Source organism: Natator depressus, chromosome 21 (genome assembly GCF_965152275.1).
Source record: "Natator depressus isolate rNatDep1 chromosome 21, rNatDep2.hap1, whole genome shotgun sequence".
Classification (NCBI taxonomy): domain Eukaryota; kingdom Metazoa; phylum Chordata; order Testudines; family Cheloniidae; genus Natator; species Natator depressus.
Genome location: NC_134254.1, coordinates 16,193,818 through 16,212,801, shown reverse-complemented (window position 1 = coordinate 16,212,801; position 18,984 = coordinate 16,193,818). Strand labels below are relative to the sequence as shown.

General features: G+C 55.0%; 1 protein-coding gene across 1 annotated transcript in view; it reads left to right on the top strand.

Annotated features, from left to right (window-relative positions):
• The first annotated feature begins 366 nt into the window (after positions 1-366).
• The window catches only part of EPS8L3 (EPS8 signaling adaptor L3), a 28,502-nt gene continuing 9,884 nt past the window's right edge, over positions 367-18,984 (top strand). Inside the window, exons 1-15 of the mRNA XM_074936325.1 lie at positions 367-415; positions 1,031-1,203; positions 2,906-2,967; positions 3,423-3,496; positions 8,769-8,833; positions 9,209-9,367; positions 9,657-9,806; positions 10,181-10,257; positions 10,767-10,948; positions 11,316-11,401; positions 13,154-13,268; positions 14,300-14,364; positions 15,766-15,843; positions 17,067-17,215; positions 17,912-18,020. Coding sequence (XP_074792426.1) covers positions 2,930-2,967; positions 3,423-3,496; positions 8,769-8,833; positions 9,209-9,367; positions 9,657-9,806; positions 10,181-10,257; positions 10,767-10,948; positions 11,316-11,401; positions 13,154-13,268; positions 14,300-14,364; positions 15,766-15,843; positions 17,067-17,215; positions 17,912-18,020 — 1,347 coding nt within the window. The 5' untranslated portion in view covers positions 367-415; positions 1,031-1,203; positions 2,906-2,929. The remainder of the gene's footprint in view (positions 416-1,030; positions 1,204-2,905; positions 2,968-3,422; positions 3,497-8,768; positions 8,834-9,208; positions 9,368-9,656; positions 9,807-10,180; positions 10,258-10,766; positions 10,949-11,315; positions 11,402-13,153; positions 13,269-14,299; positions 14,365-15,765; positions 15,844-17,066; positions 17,216-17,911; positions 18,021-18,984) is intronic.

Genomic DNA, 18,984 nt, shown 5'->3' with positions numbered 1-18,984 from the left:
GGGAGGAGAAGGACAGAGGGTGTGGGACACGGTCTGCAGTCTGAGGCCAGCCCTCCCCCCAATCTGCAGTGCTACTAAACCCCTGATGGAGAAGCCAAGGCTTCTGTATAATCTCCAGGCACCCCTGTGGTGCTTTGCCCCGCCTGTGCTGGGGTTTGGGGGAGGCTGAGTTGCTGGGATCTGTATTTGCTGGTTGTCAGGAGAACAAGGGAGGTGCTGTCCTCACAACTAAACCAAGAAGGTCTGTCCAAGGTCCACACTATCAACAAGGCATCTCTGTGGAGAAAGGAAGGCCAGGGAAGAGCCCTGGACGTGTCTTGAGGGGTGGAGACCAGGAGCCTGAGGGTAAACAGAGAGGGAGGGGTCCTATCCAGGACTGGAGAGGACAGCGCTGGAGACACTGGATTGCTGGGAGGTGACTGGGAAAGGCAGAGTGAGGAGGGAGCTGTGCTGAAGAACCAGCAGGCGGTGGGGCTGGGTTTGGTTTGGAGAAGCCCCCTCCGGCAGGGGTGAATAGCTTGCCAGGGAGGGGGCTGTGAGCCCGAATTCAGAATAAACCACAGGTGGAATGGATCTAGTGAACGAATCCCCCGGCGGCGTCACAAAACCAGCATGTGATCCGCAAGCAGCCAGTGCTGGAGTGGCAAAGTGGGTCAGGACTCAGGGGCACTGCCAGAGCGATGCCGGGAGCTCAGCGCTGTGCGAGGAGGAAGCGCTGGAGGGCAGGATGTTCACAGGAGGGGGGCCAGCAGAGCTGTGCGTGAGGGTCATGGCATTGTGGGAGGGGAGGGTCTGCTGTGCAGGGATCTCCGGAGCTGGGTTAGTCAGGGTGCTGACAATGGGGGTGGAGGTTCCTGGACAGAGCTGGGTGAGGGTCCGCTCTGAAGCTGCTGTAGCCTAGGATTACTATGCGTCGGCAGGGACCTGCAGGGTTGATGATTTCCCTATGCGAGAGAGCAAAGAGCAGCAGGCGTGGTCCCTGCGTCAGAAGCCAGATGAGATTATTATGATTCACTCCCTCTGGGTCCAGTTACCAAGAGAGTGAGTCCAGAGCTGGGGAGATCAAAGTCTGCAGTCGGAGCCGTAGACTGTCCAAGCCGCAGCTCCTGGCCCCCTCCTCTTCCCCTGAGTTTCTCCAGGAGAGAATGCCCCTGTGATCGCCCACTGGGAACTGGTAGGAGCCATCGCCCGACAACCTGCCAGGTAACCAACTTGCAGTATTCCCTCGACGCCAGCTTCTGGCTCCAAGCCTTAGCGAGGGAGGAGTAAGCAGCAGGCAGGTCCAGGTGATGATGGCTCCCCAGGGAGAAGACTCTGTGAGGAGCAGCTAATTGCTCGGGGAAAGGCCCTGCTCTCTGGGTCCGGCGGGCAGGCAGTGCTGGTGTGCTGCGACGTGCGGCTCTGGAAGGGGATCGATGTGAGCTGGGGTTAACCAGCAGCAACTCAGACACATGGTTACTAAGGGGGAGCTCCCTCTCAAGCCAGGCGAGTTGCCCTCCCTCCAGCATTTCAAGCCCTGCAGGGAAAATGCCTGACCTGGGGCTTCTTAAAAGCAAGATGGCTGTCAAGGCCGTGACGCCACAAACTTCCTGGTGCTCTTCGCTAGAGCCAGGGCGGTGGGGAGGCGGCTGGCCAGGAAGGGCTTGGATTGATCGCAGCCCTTGTCTGATAAGTGGCATCGGCGGCTGTGAGGAGACAGGGCGGGCGAGAATGGAAGCCTGATTAGCCACAGGGCTCAGTCGAGACCAAGATTTGTGACACACGAGCACAGGGATCAGAGCAGGGGCCCATCTAGCCTAGTCTCCTGGCTCTGGCCCTGCCCAGCGCCAGCTACTTCAGAGGGAGGTGCAAGAAACCCCCCTCCCCAGCGGACAATTGTGAAATAGCCTGACCCCGTTTATTAAAGGGTAGCTCATGCCCTGAAGCAGGAGAGTTTATAGTCCCTCCAAACATCCAGGGGATCTATTTTCAGGAGGGGAGGCATTTGGGGTAATTGTGGGAGCTGGCCTCGCATTGTCCCTGCCCCTGCGGGGCAGATCCAGCCCGCGATGCAGCAGGTAAGAGTTTGAGGCGTGGAGGCTGGGGAAGAAGACAGGGAGAGAGTTTAGCTGAAGCCCTTTAGTGAAGGCTAAATCATAAGCTTGCCTCCCTGGGCTCCCCCACTGGAAAATGGTGGTTCCAGTCTCCAACCCTCCCGGAGTCCCCAAACCTCACTCTTTGGAAGCCCCTTATTCCCTGCAGCAGGGCTGCATGGCTGGGCAGGATCAGGGTGTGCCCATGTACTGAGGGAGGTGATCAGTGATTCGTGTGCATTGGAGCCGAGGGGGCAGAGGTTGTGGCGGGGGGGGGAAGGAAAGCCGTGCAATTAGGGCTCTGACACTGGAACCAGCACCGCTACTGTGTAGGTGACCATATTTCCCAACGGCAAAATGGGTCACCCTGTGGGGCTAGCCCGAGCCCTCTTGTGGCCCGAGCCACTTGCCCGAGGTCCCCTCCCTGCATGGGGCTGGCGTCACTGCTCGCTGGAGCCCTGCCTGCCCCCCATCTGAGGCTGGGACTGGTGTCGCTGCTCACTCGAGCCCTGCCTCTCCCCCTGCGTGGGGCTGGCATCACCACTCACCGCCAGGCACGTTCCTCCGCACCCACGCTTTTGACAGAAGTGGGCATTTGGCCCATTTGCTCTTGCCAACTGATCAGCTTTGCAAGAGCAATCGAGACAAATGCCCACCCTGGCCAGAAAAGTCAGGACGGCCGGGACAGGGCTTAAAAAAGGGACTGTCCCGGCCAAAATGGGACATATGATCATCCTACTACTGTGGCTCTGCCTCCTTTCAGCTCCCTCTGCCTTGCCCTCCGGCAGCTGATCCCACCCTTGGGTGTGGGCTCTGATGTTTCTGTTTTGCAGGGCCTGCCCTCTGGGACAACGGTGATGGAGCCCTTTGGCCACAGGACCGAATCTGAGTACAAGTGAGTGCCCGTCTCTCTTAGGGCTCTGGGGGTGCCCCCTACCCTGCTGTGGTGAGCTCTGGGGGCTGTACTCCCCCACCCCACAGGCACACAGTACAATCAATGCTCCATCTGACAACTGCTTCTCTGACCATCCCCAGGGCTCTTGGGCAGAGCAGCCTACCTGGGAGACAGGGAGCATCTTCCAAACAGGGCCCAGGCACTGCTCTCTCTGCATCTCCCCATCTGGGTGAGGAGGCAACCCCTGAGATTCCTCACGGGCCAGTGGGGGCCAGGCAAAGGCCGACTGTTGTCAAACCCCACTCACCCAGCTCCGGTGCACAACCTGGCATGTGCCAGCAGGTCCCTGCACTGGGGAGCAAGGGCCCAAGCTCGGGGGGGAGGGAGCAGGGTCCTTGGGATCCTGGCAGATCTTATGACCCAGGTGTCTGTATGTTTGTCTGTCCTCTCTACAGTGAGTTCAGCAATGGCAGCCCAGACCTCATCAGAGCCAACAGCACATCCAGGCCCAGCAGCAAAGCCATTTACCGTAAGAACAGTGTCCCCCTCCCTTCAGCCTACCCATCCCCTTCCCCTCCCTCATGTCTCTGCACCTCCCGTTCAGGAGTGCAAGTAGGGTGGTACACTCCAGTATGCTAGCAAGATTTTTAGCGGGTACGGGGTACCGGAAAGACTTAGCTAGCTAGCCTTAAAGGAGCAGAACGCAGCTAGGGAGAGCATTCATTCTTTATATGGGTTTAACAGCACAATACATATGCTAACAAACTTAAACAAAAGAAAAGGAGTACTTGTGGCACCTTAGAGATTAACCAATTTATTTGAGCATAAGCTTTCGTGAGCTACAGCTCACTTCATCGGATGCATACTGTGGAAAATACATAAGATTGTTTTTATACACACAAATCATGAAAAAATGGGTGTTTATCACTACAAAAGGTTTTCTCTCCCCCCACCCCACTCTCCTGCTGGTAATAGCTTATGTAAAGTGACCACTCTCCTTACAGTGTGTATGATAATCAAGGTGGGCCATTTCCAGCACAAATCCAGGGTTTAACAAGAACGTCGGGGGGGGGGGTAGGAAAACAAGGGGAAATAGGTTACCTTGCATAATGACTTAGCCACTCCCAGTCTCTATTCAAGCCTAAGTTAATTGTATCCAATTTGCACATGAATTCCAATTCAGCAGTCTCTCGCTGGAGTCTGGATTTGGAGTTTTTCTGTTGTAATATCGCAACTTTCATGTCTGTAATCGCGTGACCAGAGAGATTAAAGTGTTCTCCGACTGGTTTATGAATGTTATAATTCTTGACATCTGATTTGTGTCCATTTATTCTTTTACGTAGAGACTGTCCAGTTTGACCAATGTACATGGCAGAGGGGCATTGCTGGCACATGATGGCATATATCACATTGGTGGATGTGCAGGTGAACGAGCTTCTGATAGTGTGACTGATGTTATTAGGCCCTGTGATGGTGTCCCCTGAATAGATATGTGGGCACAGTTGGCAACAGGCTTTGTTGCAAGGATAGGTTCCTGGGTTAGTGGTTCTGTTGTGTGGTATGTGGTTGCTGGTGAGTATTTGCTTCAGGTTGGGGGGCTGTCTGTAGGCAAGGACTGGCCTGTCTCCCAAGATTTGTGAGAGTGTTGGGTCATCCTTCAGGATAGGTTGTAGATCCTTGATAATGCGTTGGAGGGGTTTTAGTTGGGAGCTGAAGGTGACGGCTAGTGGCGTTCTGTTATTTTCTTTGTTAGGCCTGTCCTGTAGTAGGTGACTTCTGGGAGCTCTTCTGGCTTTATCAATCTGTTTCTTCACTTCCGCAGGTGGGTATTGTAGTTGTAAGAATGCTTGAAAGAGATCTTGTAGGTGTTTGTCTCTGTCTGAGGGGTTGGAGCAAATGCGGTTGTATAGCAGAGATTGGCTGTAGACAATGGATCGTGTGGTGTGGTCAGGGTGAAAGCTGGAGGCATGTAGGTAGGAATAGCGGTCAGTAGGTTTCCGGTATAGGGTGGTGTTTTTGTGACCATCGTTTATAAGCACTGTAGTGTCCAGGAAGTAGATCTCTTGTGTGGACTGGACCAGGTTGAGGTTGATGGTGGGATGGAAATTGTTGAAATCATGGTGGAATTCCTTAAGAGCTTCTTTTCCATGGGTCCAGATGATGAAGATGTCATCAATATAGCGCAAGTAGAGTAGGGGCATTAGGGGACGAGAGCTGAGGAAGCATTGTTCTAAGTCAGCCATAAAAATGTTGGCATACTGTGGGGCCATGCGGGTACCCATAGCAGTGCCGCTGATTTGAAGGTATACATTGTCCCCAAATGTAAAATAGTTAAGGGTAAGGACAAAGTCACAAAGTTCAGCCACCAGGTTAGCCGTGACATTATCCTGGCCACTATGGATGTAGAAGCCCTCTACACCAACATTCCACACAAAGATGGACTACAAGCCGTCAAGAACACTATCCCCGATAATAGAAAAGGAGTACTTGTGGCACCTTAGAGACTAACCAATTTATTTGAGCATAAGCTTTCGTGAGCTACAGCTCACTTCATCGGATGCATACTGTGGAAAGTGTAGAAGATCTTTTATACACACAAAGCATGAAAAAATACCTCCTCCCACCCCACTCTCCTGCTGGCAATAGCTTATCTAAAGTCATCACTCTCCTTACAATGTGTATGATCATCAAGTTGGGCTTTGTGTGTATAAAAGATCTTCTACACTTTCCACAGTATGCATCCGATGAAGTGAGCTGTAGCTCACGAAAGCTTATGCTCAAATAAATTGGTAAGTCTCTAAGGTGCCACAAGTACTCCTTTATCTTTTTGCGAATACAGACTAACAGGGCTGTTACTCTGAAACTTGTCATTAAACAAAAGCTTTGTTTAAGTTTGTTAGCATATGTATTGTGCTGTTAAGTTGGTCAGGAGTCATAGAATCGTAGCGTATCAGGGTTGGAAGGGACCTCAGGAGGTCATCTAGTCCAACCCCCTGCTCAAAGCAGGACCGATCCCCAATTAAATTATCCCAGCCAGGGCTTTGTCAAGCCTGACCTTAAAAACTTCTAAGGAAGGAGATTCCACCACCTCCCTAGGTAACGCATTCCAGTGTTTCACCACCCTCCTAGTGAAAAAGTTTTTCCTAATATCCAACCTAAACCTCCCCCACTGCAACTTGAGACCATTACTCCTTGTCCTGTCCTCTTCTACCACTGAGAATAGTCTAGAACCATCCTCTCTGGAACCATCTCTCAGGTAGTTAAAAGCAGCTATCAAATCCCCCCTCATTCTTCTCTTCCGCAGACTAAACAATCCCAGTTCCCTCAGCCTCTCTTCATAACTCATGTGTTCCAGTCCCCTAATCATTTTTGTTGCCCTCCGCTGGACTCTTTCCAATTTTTCCACATCCTTCTTGTAGTGTGGGGCCCAAAACTGGACACAGTACTCCAGATGAGGCCTCACCAGTGTCGAATAGAGGGGAACGATCACGTCCCTCCATCTGCTGGCAATGCCCCTACGTATACATCCCAAAATGCCATTGGCCTTCTTGGCAACAAGGGCACACTGTTGACTCATATCCAGCTTCTCGTCCAGTGTAACCCCTAGGTCCTTTTCTGCCGAACTGCTGCCGAGCCATTCGGTCCCTAGTCTGTAGCGGTGCATGGGATTCTTCCGTCCTAAGTGCAGGACTCTGCACTTGTCCTTGTTGAACCTCATCAGATTTCTTTTGGCCCAATCCTCTAATTTGTCTAGGGCCCTCTGTATCCTATCCCTATCCTCCAGCGTATCTACCTCTCCTCCCAGTTTAGTGTCATCTGCAAACTTGCTGGGGGTGCAATCCACACCATCCTCCAGATCATTTATGAAGATATTGAACAAAACCGGCCTCAGGACCGACCCTTGGGGCACTCCACTTGATACCGGCTGCCAACTAGACATGGAGCCATTGATCACTACCCGCTGAGTCCGACAATCTAGCCAGCTTTCTATCCACCTTATAGTCCATTCATCCAGCCCTTACTTCTTTAACTTACTGGCAAGAATACTGTGGGAGACAGTGTCAAAAGCTTTGCTAAAGTCAAGGAACAATACGTCCACTGCTTTTCCTTCATCCACAGAACCAGTTATCTCGTCATAGAAGGCAATTAGATTAGTCAGGCATGACTTGCCCTTGGTGAATCCATGCTGACTGTTCCTGATCACTTTCCTCTCCTCTAAGTGCTTCAGAATTGATTCCTTGAGGACCTGCTCCATGATTTTTCTAGGGACTGAGGTGAGGCTGACTGGCCTGTAGTTCCCAGGATCCTCCTTCTTCCCTTTTTTAAAGATGGGCACTACATTAGCCTTTTTCCAGTCGTCCGGGACTTCCCCCGATCGCCATGAGTTTTCAAAGATAATGGCCAATGGCTCTGCAATCACATCCGCCAACTCCTTTAGCACTCTCGGATGCAACGCATCCGGCCCCATGGACTTGTGCACGTCCAGTTTTTCTAAATAGTCCCGAACCACTTCTTTCTCCACAGAGGGCTGGTCATCTCCTCCCCATACTGTGCTGCCCAGTGCAGTAGTCTGGGAGCTGAGGGGAAGGGTGGGGGGACGGAAGGTGTTTAGACAGTGTTTTTGATTCCTGCTCCCGCCTCTGGACTATGAACATATATTGATGGGAGCATTCTAACCAAGGGACTGAGGACTTTAAGGTAATCTGGATCCTTCATATTTCCTTGATCCTTTGCAGATGGCCTTATGAGTTGGATATGGTACAGAGACTGTTCTAGCCTCATTGATTGCTGATTTCTCCCTTGCAATGGACAAAGATCAGATCTCTGCTGACTTTCTCACATGAGTCAGCAGCCTTTGACAGCTGTGGTATAAGCAACATAGCCCTTGCTTGAGTGATTTTGTTCTTTCCTCTCCAAATGTCAAAGCCTGTTCCCATTGAACTCAATAGCAAAACTCCTTTTGATTTCAATGGGAACAGGATTTGGTCCCAAGAGATTAGAGAATGTACTTTTGATCAATTGCTTATCTGTCCAGAGATAGTTCTCATGCATGTTCTGCCAGGCTGATTTTGATTGCCCGTCCTGTACGTCATGCTGAGGAAAATAATAAAACAATTTGGGCTGTAGTTCTATCCAGATGTACATGGTACACACAGTTCTATGCCTCTTTTGCATCATACCCAGATGGTGCAGAATCTTTGCTTGCCTAGTGCCTGGCAGAGAGCAATACTTAGGCCTTGTCTACACTGCCACTTTACAGTGCTGAAAATTTCTCACTCAGGAGTGTGAAAAAACACCCCCCTGCGAGCGATGCAAGTTTCAGCGCTGTAATGTGCCAGTGTAGATAGTGCCCCAGCGCTGGAAGCTACTCCCCCGCAACTCCACAGCCACGTTAAAGCGTGGGTTAAAGTCACATTAAAGGGAAAGTGGGTGATTGTCCTTCCTATCCTTCTTTCATTTAAAAAGTTTTCAATTTGGGGTGCTGCTGGAAGTACAGGTGGCACCAGGGGCCCAAAGCATCATTTTACAATCACATCTGTTTAATGGAGTTGTAAAATTTTAGACAAGTAAGGGGGGTGTCGGAGGGGACGGGGAGAGCGTGGGGGCCCCGGGCTGGGGGTGGGGTGGGGAGGAGTCACATGGAGGGTTACGTGGGGAGGTCACGTGACATCCCTGCTGTGTCCCTCCCATGAGTGCAAGAAATGATTTCTCCTTGCACCACGTCTCCTGTCAGCCAGCCCCTTCTTCTCCCCAGATTTTTGCCTCACCCTTTCATTCCTCTTGCCCCTCTCCGCCTGCAGGCCAGCGCAAGAATTACGCCCTCTCCACACTGAAGCAGCAAAGCAATTTCCAGCACCGCGTGGAGGTAGGAGAAGCCCAGGTGGCCTGTTTTCCCGCCCTGGAGAAAATGCCCTGTGCCCCCCCGCTCATCAGAGCCCGACCAGCTGCCCCCGCGCTGTCACCTCCCCTCAGCGGGGAGGGGCCTTCCCAGCATGCTCCGGTGCGCCAGGATGGGCAATGCAGGTGCATGCTGCTTCCTCTGGGCTTGCACCGTGGCTGGGTTCCCCACCGCCCAGCAAAGCCCTGATTGCAGACGAGACATCCCAGCCTCGTGCTCTGCACTGGCCAGTACCACCCACCGCCCCCTCGCTCAGCCACGTCACGCGGTCCCCTCTCCTGTGGTCGGGGCCGGGGTCGGGGGCACTGGGGAAGGCCTGGACTCTGTACTGTGTGTCCCCAGCACCTGCTCACCGCCCACGTGGACTCCAAGGACATCCGTGGCGTGGACGACTGTGTGGCACAGCTGAAGATGATGGATGCGCAGGGACGGGTCTGGGGACAGGACATGATCCTGCAAGTGAAGGGCCCTGAGCTGCTGTTGAGCGACATCGAGACCAAGGTGCATGGGGGTTTCCCAGCCCATCTCAGCCACCTCCCCTCCTCCCAGCACGGCCCAGCCCCACCCTGCAGCATGCACTCTCTTTAGGGTCCTGGGGGAGATAGCAGAGTGCATCGGGGGGCTTACTCTTTTCCTGCAAGCCCTATGGGAGGGGATATGCTGCCTCTGGCCCATTGGGTTCCCCACACACCCCATGTTCATGGGAGAGGAGCTTGGATCCCCAGCAGAGCAGAGACACCCACTGTCCTGCTGATCGGCCCCTGTTCCCTCCCCCTCCCCTCCGCTGCAGGAGGAGCTGGAGAGCTACCCCCTTGAGAGTGTCCAGGAGTGCGCTGCCATACTCAGCCACTGTGTCTACAATTCCATCCTGGCCGTCACCGTGAGGGAGCAGAGCCAGCACGGGAGCAGCATCCTCCTCTTCCAGTGCGAGCAGCTTGGGGTAAGCAGCACGGGCCGGCTACACAGAACCACCTCGGGAGGGCGGCAGCAGGTCTAAGGACAGCTTCAGCCAGCGGCTTGGCCCCCTCCTCGGAGCACGGGAATGGGAGACTTGTTAGCATGGGGTGCATGTGACACTGCAGCCCTGTACTGGATGGAATCAGGATGGCGTTTCATTGTCCCCACACTGCTAGGGAGAGTCTCCTATAGCTCCAGTAGCAGTTGCTTTCAGAGCTGGATGCTCTGGGGTCTATCCCCACTATTGGCAGGAAGTTCTGCATGGCTGCGGCGTGCGGTGTAGGGACTGCAGCTCTCGACTGCAGGGCTGTGGAGGGGAACTCACGGTTCTGCTGTTTCCTCTTCCCTTCCCATCAGGCAGAGCTGATGAAAGCCAACCTGGAGAAGGCCATCAAGGAGTGGAAAGGGGAACGGGAGAGTCAGGACATGCTCAGGTAATGGGGTGCAGAGAGCCTGTCTCCAGCAGGGTAAGTTAGGTGCAACCCCCCAACCACTGTCTCCTGATGGGGCACTTCCAGGTCTGACACAGTCCCACAACCCTGGATTCCCAGGAGCCCCCCTCTCCCCCTCCATACCCCCCTGGATTTCCAGTAAGGAATCCCCCCATAAAGGTACAAAAAATTCCCCACCTTTTGAGGTCCCCAAGGGATACAGCCCACATCCTAGCTCTAGACAGGGGCCCTCAGTCCTTCCATAGAGTTGGGGTGCTCCTAGGGTTGAGCCACACAGAGCCCTCGTGGATGGGATGTGTCCTCCCCACCCCTCTTCCTAGGGGACACCAGGGATTTCTCCTCCAGTGTCCCCAGGGGGTGTAATGCAGTCCCTTCTCTATGGCAGAAGAAGCCTTCTCCCAGCCCCCAGTGACCTGATCCCCCACCCCTTCTGCAGGGATAGCACTCAGTGCTGCATGACTAGAAGACGCCCTCTTTGTTCCCTTTCTCAGGAGCAGTTTGGAGACCATGCTGTCCCAGCAGAGCCGAGGGTCCTTCCACAGCAGCCCCCCACGGATCAGCCAGGATAGGTGGGCTGGACTGTCAGAGCCAGACCCCTTTATTCCTCCCACACCACAAGGGTGGCAGAGCCAAGACCAGGTGCCTCGGAATCCTCCAGCCTTCATGGATTATGGTAAACAGGCTTGGGTGTGGCAGGGAGGGGGTAGTGAGTGGGGGAGGGTTGGCACGGAGGAGGGGCAGGCCAGGGAGGTATAGGTTCGGAGCAGGATTTGGACTCAGGACTCCTGGATTCCCTTCCCAGCTCTGCCACTGACTCTCTGTAACATGGGGCTCATGATACTGACTCCCCTTAGCCAGGCTGCATTCACTGATGTCTGCAGAGCGCTGGAGGTGCTGTGAGAGGGTGCAGAGGGCAATGGGGGGGACAGAGTTGGGGGAGGAGCTGTAAGTCTGAGCCCTGACGGAGCGGGGCGTGGAATGGAAACCCCACCACAAACCCCTGCCTACTGTGACTGACCCCAGCCTCCTGGGTATTGCAGGGCCTGGCCAGCCGCGGCCCCCAAAGCCGAGAGACGAGTGGACAGATCCCAGCTTGCAGGCAATGCAGGACTTGGACAGAGACACTGTAAGTGCCCCAGGACTGCTCCAGCTGCTTCCCTGACACCAGCTTTTCCTGGGACTGCTGCAGCCCCCCTCATCGCCTAGTGGAGCCTGCCCCCAAGAATAGGCTTGGCCCCTGGTGCATCACCAGGCAAACTTGCAGTAGGGCAGAGCTTGTTTGGGTTTGGTACTGACACGCTTCTGACCCTCTCGGGGGCTGCGGTGTTGGGCTGGGACCTGCATGGGAAGGAACTCTCCAAGTGCCCTGCCACACCCGAGAAGAATGGCCTCTGCCTTAGAAAGGCCTAGAGAGCAGCTGGCAGAAGAGGGAGGGGAAGTAGCTGCCAGGGGGTAGCTGGGTGGATTTTTAGCCTCTGCAGCTCTGCTAGCTGGCTTAGGGGACAAGATGTGTCCCAGCCCTGCCCAGAAGGAGCTGTGGGCCGGCCGGCGAGTGGAAGTGGGGATACAGCCAAAGGAGGAGCTGGGGAAATCAGGTTTGCTCGCCTCAGAGGTTCACAGCAGCCCTCAGTTTGGCCACTTTTGCTAGTGGCTCAAACCGGCTATTCACTCAGCTAACCTCATCACTGGCCAGCATAGGGAAACAGAAGGAGAACAATCCCCACAGTCTCTGCTGATCCACCCAGTAGGTTGGGGGACAGGCCAGGGACCTTCCCCTCTGGTGGGACCCACAGTCCAGGAGAACTCCTCCTCTAGCCGATGGGGGGATGGGGGGAACCCAGGCCCACCCTCTACTCCGGGTTCCAGCCCAGGGCCCTGTGGATCACAGATATCTACAGTGTTTCTTGTAACAGCTGTGTGACAGCTACAACTCCCTGGGCTACTCCCCCATGGCCTTCCCCCTAGCACCTTCTGTATCCTCACTGCAGGAACTTCCTCCTGACGCCAGATAGCGTTTGTACTCCTCAGTCCTCCAACAGCACGCCCTCTCACTCTCAGCTCCTTGCGTGCCCCTCACTGACTGAAGTGAGATCCTTTTCAAACCAGATGCCCTGATTAGTCTGCCTGTCTTAATTGATTCTAGCAAGTTCCTCATTGTTCTGGAACCGCCCCTGTTACCTTATCCAGGGAAAAAGGACCTGCTTAACCTGGAGCTAATATATCTCCCTCTATCGCTTTCCTGTAGCCATCTGGCCTGACCCTGTCACAAGCTGATGACTCTTGGCTATGGGCGGTGTTCCTTCCAGGGAGCTCACAATGCAATTAGACTGCTTCAGTATTTTGGATATCAATCAAGGACTTACTACTAGAATTGGTCTGATAACTGCTGAGCTGGATGTGTGCAGGTGTGGGTTCATTAACATCTGGAGCAGAGATCCCCCAGGATGCAGTGCTTCCCTGCTTTTCTGGTCCCAGAGTTCAGTGCAGTTCTTGCCTTGGAATCTCCGTTCTCCATTCTGTATGCTAATGAGGATGCCTCCCTGTCCCATCTTTGATGCAGATGAGGCTGGGGGAGTTGCCTTAATCTTGTCACCCTTGTCAGGAGGGGTGTAGGTGTGTCTCCCACCGCCCTTCACTGCTCTCTGTAAGTCTTTTCTCTGATCAGTTTTGGTTCCAGCAGAGGCTTGCGGGGGGTGTCCTTTCATGAGTCAGACAGGCTGGATACTGTGCCCTGGTTCCCCAAGAACACAGAGCTGACTGGTATCACCTTGCTCTGTGCTCTGGCTGCAGTTAGGCCTGGGCGTTCTCCCCAGAGATAGAGGCTGGCCTGGGGCCCTGCCATGCCTCAGATACATCCCGGCTGCTTCTGTGTCGGCAGGAAATCCTGAACCATGTGCTGAGTGACATCGAGCTCTTTGTGGGGAAGCTGAAGGAGACGAGCGGCTCGGTGAGCAGCAAGAAGAAGTCGAAGAAAAAGGACAAGGAGAGAGGAGGTGAGGGAGGGAGGGAGGGGGAAAGGTTCTGTGGAAAGAAGGGGGCCTGGGACTCCTAGGAGAAGCAGGGTCCGTCTCTGCGTGGTCCCTCCAGGGGAAAGGTGACCTGGGGAGGTCTCTGAGGGGACATCTCCGCAGCTGTGGAGTGAGCCTCCCAGCCTCGGTAGGCAGATGCACGAGCTCTGCTTCAGCGAATGCACTTCAGAGTAGCCGTGTGCATGTTGCAGCGTGCGCATGGCACAGGTTGCTCACCCTATCGTGGAGCCAGGGGCTCGGGCAGGCTTGGACTCCATGTCCCCGCCTGTGCTGAGCATCCACAATGCTATTTATGTGGTATGTGTCCGTCTACCTGGGGTGGGACACTCACTCCCAGCTGTAGTGAGTGTAGACACACCCTGTGATGGGAGAGGAGGATCTGGGGGGCAGGTCTCTGTGGGGGGCCCCTGGGGAGAGGTGGATCTGGGGGGCAGGTCTCTGTGGGGGCCCCCAGGGGAAGGAAGTGTCTCATGAGGCTAGGATCCGTGCCCCTGGCTAGCATATCCATATCTCCAGCCTGCGGTGGGCAGCGGAGAGCATGCGGCTTTCATGACATTGGGGCGGGCGAGGAATTACCCCATGAACAGAGCTCCGTGCCCTTTGGCACAGCCTCTGCCCCTTCCGAATGGCTAGGCGGGGTCCCGGGGCCTGGGCTGCTCCTGCCCCGGCTCAGTCCCCAGGCCTGTTCTGCCTCTCTGAGAGCCAGTTCCAAAGCTGGGGCTGGGGCCCGTCTCTTGAGGCTCCCTGCTGTTCTCAGCTGTTAGGAGGTGGGATGGGGAGGGAGGCGGGCGGTGGACGGATGGATGGACGGATGGACAGGGCCCACTCTTGAGAGCGAAGCTGCCTGCCCTGAGAGGCGTGGGTGGAGAGGCTGATCTGTCTGTGGGCATCTGGCTATCTGCTTGCTGCGATGTGGGAGAGGTGGGCGAAGCGCCCAGCTACCAGGCTGACAGCTCCCTTCTGTCTCTCCCGTCTCTCCCTCCCATCTCTCCCAGTGCTGCCCCCAGAGCCTGAGTGGGAGACCTGCTTCCAGAAGATCAAATATGCCTTAAACCTGCTGGTAGGTCCGGGCTACTGGCTGGGTGGGCAGAGCTGGCTGGGGGTTGAAGAGGGGTGCCCATGGCAGCACCACACAGGGCCCATTGACACCGCCCGGCCCAATTAGCAGAGGGCACGAGGCCAGCGGGGGAACCTATCCCCTCCCCGCAAGAGGCTGAGCACTGGGATACAGTGGAGATGAGCATGGTATAAATGCCTGGATGCAGAGACCCTGTGCACCCAACCCCCTGTGGCCCACTCCCCTCAGCGCCGCCAGGGAATCACGTTAGTTATTGAAACAAAACAGGATCTGGGATGGAGGGATCTGGGGGTGGAGGGCGGGGTCAGAGGGCCTGTAATGCCGGGATAAATCTATGGCTACTTGGCAGCCTCCTGGAGCCAGGAAACCCCTGGCGCTGCTCGGGCCCTATTGCTTGAGTTGAAGAAGTTTCCGTCAGCCGCCATGGGACTCGCGGGGTCATTGGTCTGACCTGGCACAAGCAGTGAGGGCTGGGGGACTGGTCTGGTCTTGCAAGGCAGTTCCCCTGGGGTTCCTCTGCTGAGGCGCTCAGAAACGTTGGTGATGAGTGTGGCATGAGAACCGATATAGAGAAGAGTATCTGGAGCTGACTGTGTTGTATGTCCCTGGCTGTCCCTCCTGCAGGATCGTAAGCCAGGGCAGTGGGGGTATGGTCGGGGGCTGCGTCTGTAGGCTTGGCAGAATTCAGGTTTTATTGTCTCTAATTTCGATGATAATGATTTTTTTCTATTTTTAGTTATTTTAATTGTTAAGGTTGCTGTAAATGAAGTGGGGGGACTGGCTGGAGCTAGGGCTAGGGTAGTGCTGGCAGTGGGGCTGCAGGGGGCTCCCCACATGGCCAAGGGGCCCAAGGCGCCAGAGCACAAGGTGCTGGAGAGGCTGCAGTCGTCTTGGCCTGGAGGGGCAGAGATCCCCAGCCAGGCCTACAAGGAGGAAGAAGAGTCCCCAGCCGTAGGGCAGGCCATCTGGTTGCTGAATGGCTCCTACCTGGGACAGACCATTGGGTGGACTCCCCCATGGCTGGGGTGCTCATCCTCTAGTCCTCACAGTCCTGGCCAGGCGTCTCTGCCCTGCCAAGATCGCAGCCTGCCCACACTTTGTACCTGCAGGGGTCAGATGTCTCACAGCTAGAGTAAGAACACTGCAGACGGCGTAGGTCCTATCCTTGCAGCAGGGAGCTCCTGGGTGCCGGGGGCTCTGCGGCCAACTCCCCTGCTCTACCAGGGCCAGCCACACTTGTTACAGAGCACATGCTGCAGCCAAGTTTGCAACCCCTCTGCATTGCTCCTCCTTGCATTAGCCGCCCAGGGTGCAGCTACCTCCCTGGCGGTGGGGCCAAGGCAGAGGGGTGAAAAGCTTCACCTGTGTTTTGTCTCTGCCCAGGGGAAGCTGAAACCTAAGCTGCAGCAGCAGCCCAGTGCCCCGGAACTGGTTCAACTCATCTTCTCCACCCTCTCCTTTGTGAGTATCCCAGACCGTTCGGATCCATCTCATTGACCCCCAATGGGCTGGCAGGCTGGAAAATACCAGGATGCGAATTGCAGTCTCCGAATGACACCATTATTCCAAATTGATCCTGCTCTCCTTGGGAAATGCTTACGGGAATGCAGGCCAGATCCGCAACTGGTGTCAATTGGTAGAGCTCCATCAGCTTTGGTGGAGCTGCCTCCATCTCCATGACTTCAATGGCACTAAGCCAGCTTATCCCAGGTGAAGAACTGCCCCCAAAACTCATACTCTGGGAGTTGGATTGAGGGCTCCAGAAAAACTGATTGTTGACTGAGCCCAAAGCCCAGGTCTCTGAGCCTCACAAAATAAGGAAAGCTCATAAGCACAGTGCTTTCCTCAGCTGCAAACCTACACAAAGGGAAGGAAACACTGTCCTCGCGTTTCACTGGTGCTTGTAAGGTTCTGTCGTTTACCTTTGCTGTATCCCACATGCTCATTGCAGCAGCAAAGAGAAACCTTGGGAGACAGAGCGCCAAACACCCAGCCTAGGGAACGATCAGCTCCTTTAGCAAGCAGCGGCATTCTTCAGGGGTAGGTGTAACGACTGCCATTGTGGCTTCTGCCAGAAATTCCAGATCTAAGCCCCTTTGTCCTATGTGGGCACAGAGTGGGACCAGCTCACAGTGGACAATGGGTTGCAGGCAGATTTTTCCCCACCACAGGAATCTGAGAGACCCCAGATTTTCCCTGGCAGTAAAATTCTCAGGACATAGCCTTGTGGCTACCAGGAGAGGGCATGGGCTAGTGATTCAAGCACAGGCCTGGGAGTCAGGACTCCTGGCTTTTGTTCCCACCTTTGCCGCTGGCTCGCTTTGTGACCTTGAGCAAGTCACTTCCCCTCTCTCTGGTTCCATGTCCCGATCTGTAAAACTGGCATCCGCCCGCCGCCCCCCAGGGCTGTGTGGATGGGCTCTGTTCATAGAGCACTTTGGAGCTCCGCTGCACAGTGATCGTGTGAATCGTTCCCCCGCACTCAGCGCTGTGCGCTTCCGAGTTACAGATCCCCCTGCAAACATCTGACCACCAGTGACTCATCACCCCCAGCTGCACCCAAAGCAGGTGTGAGCGAGGCACCCTGACAACACAGCTGCCCTCGGACATGACCGTCAGAGCGGGGAGGTACTGGGCTGACCTGACTTATCACTGTCATTCCTCCCCATCTGCCCAATATCCAGATTTTGTCCAACTGTCCCTGGCCCAGCCTGGCCTCCTCCATTGTTTCCCCTCTGCTGACCGAGGCAGCCATCGACCTGGTGGACGAGTCTTTGGAGAAAAAGGATTGTGACACCTGGAAGAGTCTGGGCAAGGCTTGGCACACCACGAGGTGAGGAGAATCCCTCGGCCATCCAGGCCATTCCCTCTGCCGAGCCGGCAGGGCGCGGAGCAGCCGCTTGGAATGTGCACCGTCCGTTGCTGTTAACGGGGAGGATCTTAAGCCGGCGAATGTGGAAAGAACTTGGACTGGGATCCAGTGGAGCCATCTCCCCCTTTAATGTTAATCCAGATTGTGGTTGCTGGTCTGAAGTCCACTCTTTAGCCCCAGGCAACAGCTTCCCCGCATTACCCAGCCCTGTCTGGATCTGAGAGGAGATGTCGAGCCCCATTGGGCTGAGATGGGGAGAGAAGCTGTGCTGAGGGCTTCTGTGTCAGCTCCTCCCAGACGGGCATCAGACACCCAGGAATAGTGTCTGTCTCTCTACCAGCCCAAGCCGGATCTGAACCAGCAGCCTCCACTGGGGTTGTAAGAGACTGTTCTCCCCTTACCAAGTCACTGAGCTTTCCATCATCCCCTCCACCCCCACATGTACCCTCCCGCAGGGCTATGACTGGTGCCTCCCTTCCCAGCCTGAGCCCCTTGACCTGTTCTTTGCTCGCTGCAGCCATTGCTTGTTGTCAGAGCTATGGGTCCCCCTGCGAGTCGCTTCTACCCACCCTGTGCAGCTGCCGGTGGTTAGAGACGTGTTTATGGTCCTGTCTGGAGACCAGCATTGCAAAGTCTTCTCTTTCTTCCCCACCCCAGGGCAGAGTACCCAGACAGACAGTTCATCCCTCCCTACATCCCCATCTTCTCAGATGGGTGGGTGCCCCCCCTGCCGACCCAGAGGGAGACTGCCACTCATGTGGAGAGGGTGAGTCTTGACTGCCAGGCTGTTCGTGGCGGCACAAATTAAAATTTGAGCTGGGTGGCTGAGGGGCGCACTTTAAGTACTATCTTCCCAAAGCTGCTACTCCCCGATTATGATTGATTCCCCTCACATCACTAAGACCACTTTAAGCACTATCACTGGGAATGGGGAATAGCACAAGGGACATCTAATGGGCTCATCTCACAGAAGCAAAGCTAATGAGGCAGTGTGGCCCCAGATCCCTTGTAAGAGAGGGAGGGTTGTCTAGTGGTTAGAGCACTAGCCTGGGCCCTGGGAGACCCGGGTTCAAGCTCCTGCTCTGCCACTGACTGCCCATATGACCTTGGGCAAGCTACTTAGGCACAGAGCCTCAAAGGTATTCAGGTACTTAACTTCCATAGGTGTTAGATGCCTAAATACCTTTGAGGACCTGTGTCTTCATTTCCCATCTTCAAAATGGGATAGTAGCACTGCTCTGTCTCACCATGGGAGTCTTAGGACAGCCTCATTAATGGTTATCAGGCACTCAGATGTTATAGGGTTGGGTGCCATAGACAGACATCGGAACTCCGAGTCCAGGGGAGGGGAAGATGGTTTGCACTGCTGTAAGCCCATCCTTCCCTTGAAACACTGAACAGTAGGTTGTAGCCAGGCCGTGACTTGGCCCCTTGTGCAGTGAATGAGTCTCTGGGAAAGGATTACGTCCCCTACCAGGGGATTTAGTGCATGCAGACTTTGCTGTGTGTGGACTGCTTCCTCCTGCCTCCCCCAAGGGTCTAGCAGTGATAAAAGCCCTACTATTGCTAACAGCTGAGGGAGATTCTTCTGTAGCTTGGAAAGACAGGCTTATGTTTGCAGAGCAGAAGCTGCTGGGGTCACACGTGCTGCATAGCCTCTCCAGGATGTCTCTCTGGCTCTGGGGGTTATCACCCATCTGTTCAGTGGGAGCCATGAAGGGCTCTTGTGC